Raw genomic sequence first — 3,049 nt, 5'->3', positions numbered from 1 at the left:
ACGCAGCATCGAGAGGTGGGAAACTGGCTGGGACACGTCGATGCTAAAGAAGGTGTTGGGGGTGGGGGTGGGGGAGGGCTGGGCTGGGCTGTCAAACTCAGGGCACAAGGGAGACCGAGAGGGGCTGATGAAGTCAGCTGCCAAAAGGGACCCCAAACAATTTCCAGGTGTGAAGGTTCTGCCCAGGCAGGAAGCATCAACGCTGGGAGTGAGGAGTCCAGAGTGCCAGGGACAAGAAGGAGCAGGAGCTGGGCAGAGGCCAGAGCAGGGCCAACAGTCACCTGTCGGGTCAGTAGCAGCTTCCTATGGGACTGTAGGGGGAGTCTCATGGGAAAATCTGCTGGATTTAGTGAGCAAGATACTCCCCACCAGCAAGATACTCCCCACCAGCAAGATACTCCCCACCAGCAAGATACTCCCCACCAGCAAGATTCTCCCCACCAGCAAGATACTCCCCACCAGCAAGATACTCCCCACCAGCAAGATATTCCCTACCAGCAAGATACTCTTGGTCCTCAGGATACTCCCTGTATTCATTTCTAGTGGCTTTTATAACAAAGTCCCAGACAGACGGCTTACACAACAGACATTTGTAAGTCCTGGAGGCTGAAGGTCCAAGATCCAGGTGTAAACAGGGCTGGTTCCTCCTGAGGCCTCGCTCCTTAGTGCGTAGACGATCATCGTCTCGCTGTGTCCCCAGATGGTCCCTCTGTGTGTGTCCGTGTCCTGATCTCCTCTATCAGGGCTAGGCCCACTCTAGTGACCTCATTCTACCTCAGTCACCTCTTTCAAGGCCCTGTCTCCAAATGTGATCACACACTAAGGCACTTGGTGTCAGGACCTCAAAATATGATTTCTTTTTTTTGGGGGGGGGACCCAATTCAGCCCATAATTTTACACGGTCCCTAAGATGCCCGTGAAAAGTCCTTCTAGTTCTAAAATTCCAGGAGCCTGATTGGTCTTGCCTTCTGATTTTTCTCATGGTGCTTTTTTTCCCCCGTGTGGAAAATTTCAGTTTTTACGTAGTTAAATGTTTTGGGTTCCTTTTACATTTTTAGTCATAATGGAAAGGCCTTCCCTATTGTGGGTTATGAAAGAATCCTTCCCTGTGCTCTCCTAGCACTTTCATGGCAGATCTGTTTTCTTTTCTCCTTTGACTCTTGGACCCAGTTGGGAGCTCATCCTGGCATACGCCACCAACTGCCCGCTTGCCCCCCACCAGCTGCCCGCTTGCCCCCCACCAGCTGCCTGCTTGCCCCCCCCCCCCACCAGCTGCCCTCTTGCCCCACCACTTGCTGGCTGCCTCCTCCGTGGACCGAGACGCCTTCTCTTTCCTGGTTGTATTCGAGTCTACCTGGACCTTCCGCGCCGTGTCTTTGTCTATTTATTTCTGGTCCCACCCTGTTTTAACGATTGATGCTTTCTGATATGTTTTAATATCTTCCAGGAAAACCCCTCTGCCTGTTCCCCCCCTTTTCAGGGTGTCCCTGGCTATCTTATTCATTTTCCCATACGAATGTTAGCACTGCCTGGTCTAGTCAAAGAAAACGTTTGTATTTTCCTTGGTTTGACCAAGTTAACTTTGTAAAGTAGCCCGGGAGCACTGACCTCGAGCTCCGCTTGTCTTTCTGATGGTCCTCTTTTCTGTTCTTCAATCATTGGCGAGTTTACTTTTCATCTCGGCCTTTTAAAGTTCTCGTTGTGCTTATTCCTTAGTATTTTATCTTTAAAGAAATTAATTGAGGCTTGTTTTTTTCCCCCCTTCCAGTATAGTTTCTCTCTGTGTGTATATGTGTGTGTGCATGTGTGTGTGCGCATGTGTGTGTGCGTGTGTGTGTGAAAGCTATTGATGGCTTAATATCGTCTGCTGCCTTGCTGATCCCTTTTCTTGCTTGAAATAGTGTTTTAATGGATCATGTGGGGTTTTCTACAACACCAGCCCAAATCCAGAACGCTGACAACACCCAGTGAAGATGAGATTGTGGAGCAACCGGAACTGTCGTGCGTTGCTGGTGGGAATGGAAAGCGATAAAGCCTCTTTGGGAGAAAGTTTGGTTCTTACAAAACTAAACATACAGTCCAGCAATTACGCTCCTTGGTCCTTACCCAAAGGAGTGGAAAACTTACGTCCACACAGAAACCTGCACACGGATGTCTACAGCAGCTTTATCCACAATTGCCAAGACTTAAAGGCAACCAAGATGCCCTCCAGGAGGCCAGCGGACGAGAAAACTGTGGTCCATCCACACAATGGAATATCGTTCAGCGCTAAGAAGGAATGAGCACAGAAGCCACGGAGAGGCGTGAGGGAATGTTAAATGCATACCACTAAGTGAAAAACATTCATTCGAAAAGGGGATACACTGTATGATTCCAACTATAGGAAGTTCTGGGCAAGACAAAACTATGGCCACAGCAAAAAGCTCAGTGGTGCCCTAACTGGTTTGGCTCAGTGGATAGAGCGTCAGCCTGTGGACTGAAGGGTCCCAGGTTCGATTCCGGTCAAGGGCATGTACCTTGGTTACATCCTTAGTAGGGAGTGTGCAGGAGGCAGCTGAGCGATGTTTCTCTCTCATCGATGTTTCTAACTCTCTATCCCTCTCCCTTCCTCTCTGTAAAAAATCAATAAAATATATTTATAAAAACCACACAAACAAACTCAGTGGTTGTCTGGGGCTGGAGGATGAAAGGGGGTCACGGGGTGTCAGGGCCCTGAAACCACCCTGTAGGACCCTACAGTGGTGGACACGTGCCATCATGTACTTGTGCCGACCCATTGACTGTGGACACCAAGACTGAGCCCTCGAGTAAACAGAACTCTGCTTGATTGCAAGGTACAATGTCGCCTCGTCAGCTGTGACAAAGGTTCCACACCAATGCAGGATGTTAACACGGGAAACTGGAGGCGGGGGCTGGGGCGAGAGGCGACACCGGAATTCTCTGTACTTTCCCCTCATTTTTCTGTAAACCTACAACTGCTCAAAACAGTCTATTATAAAACAAAATATCGAGAGAGAGAGGCCCGCAGTGTGAGGTTTTGTAAGAACCC

The 3,049-nt window shown here is 49.3% G+C and overlaps 1 protein-coding gene across 1 annotated transcript in view; it reads left to right on the top strand.

Moving 5' to 3' along the window:
- Nucleotides 1-2,469, top strand: part of ORAOV1 (oral cancer overexpressed 1) — a 49,842-nt gene extending 47,373 nt beyond the window's left edge. The window contains exon 5 of the mRNA XM_023761839.1: nt 1,902-2,469. Coding sequence (XP_023617607.1) covers nt 1,902-1,958 — 57 coding nt within the window. The 3' untranslated portion in view covers nt 1,959-2,469. The remainder of the gene's footprint in view (nt 1-1,901) is intronic.
- The last annotated feature ends 580 nt before the right edge of the window (nt 2,470-3,049 follow it).

The sequence above is a fragment of the Myotis lucifugus genome, unplaced genomic scaffold (genome assembly GCF_000147115.1).
Source record: "Myotis lucifugus unplaced genomic scaffold, Myoluc2.0 scaffold_218, whole genome shotgun sequence".
Classification (NCBI taxonomy): domain Eukaryota; kingdom Metazoa; phylum Chordata; class Mammalia; order Chiroptera; family Vespertilionidae; genus Myotis; species Myotis lucifugus.
This window is presented reverse-complemented; position numbering and strand designations above follow the sequence as displayed.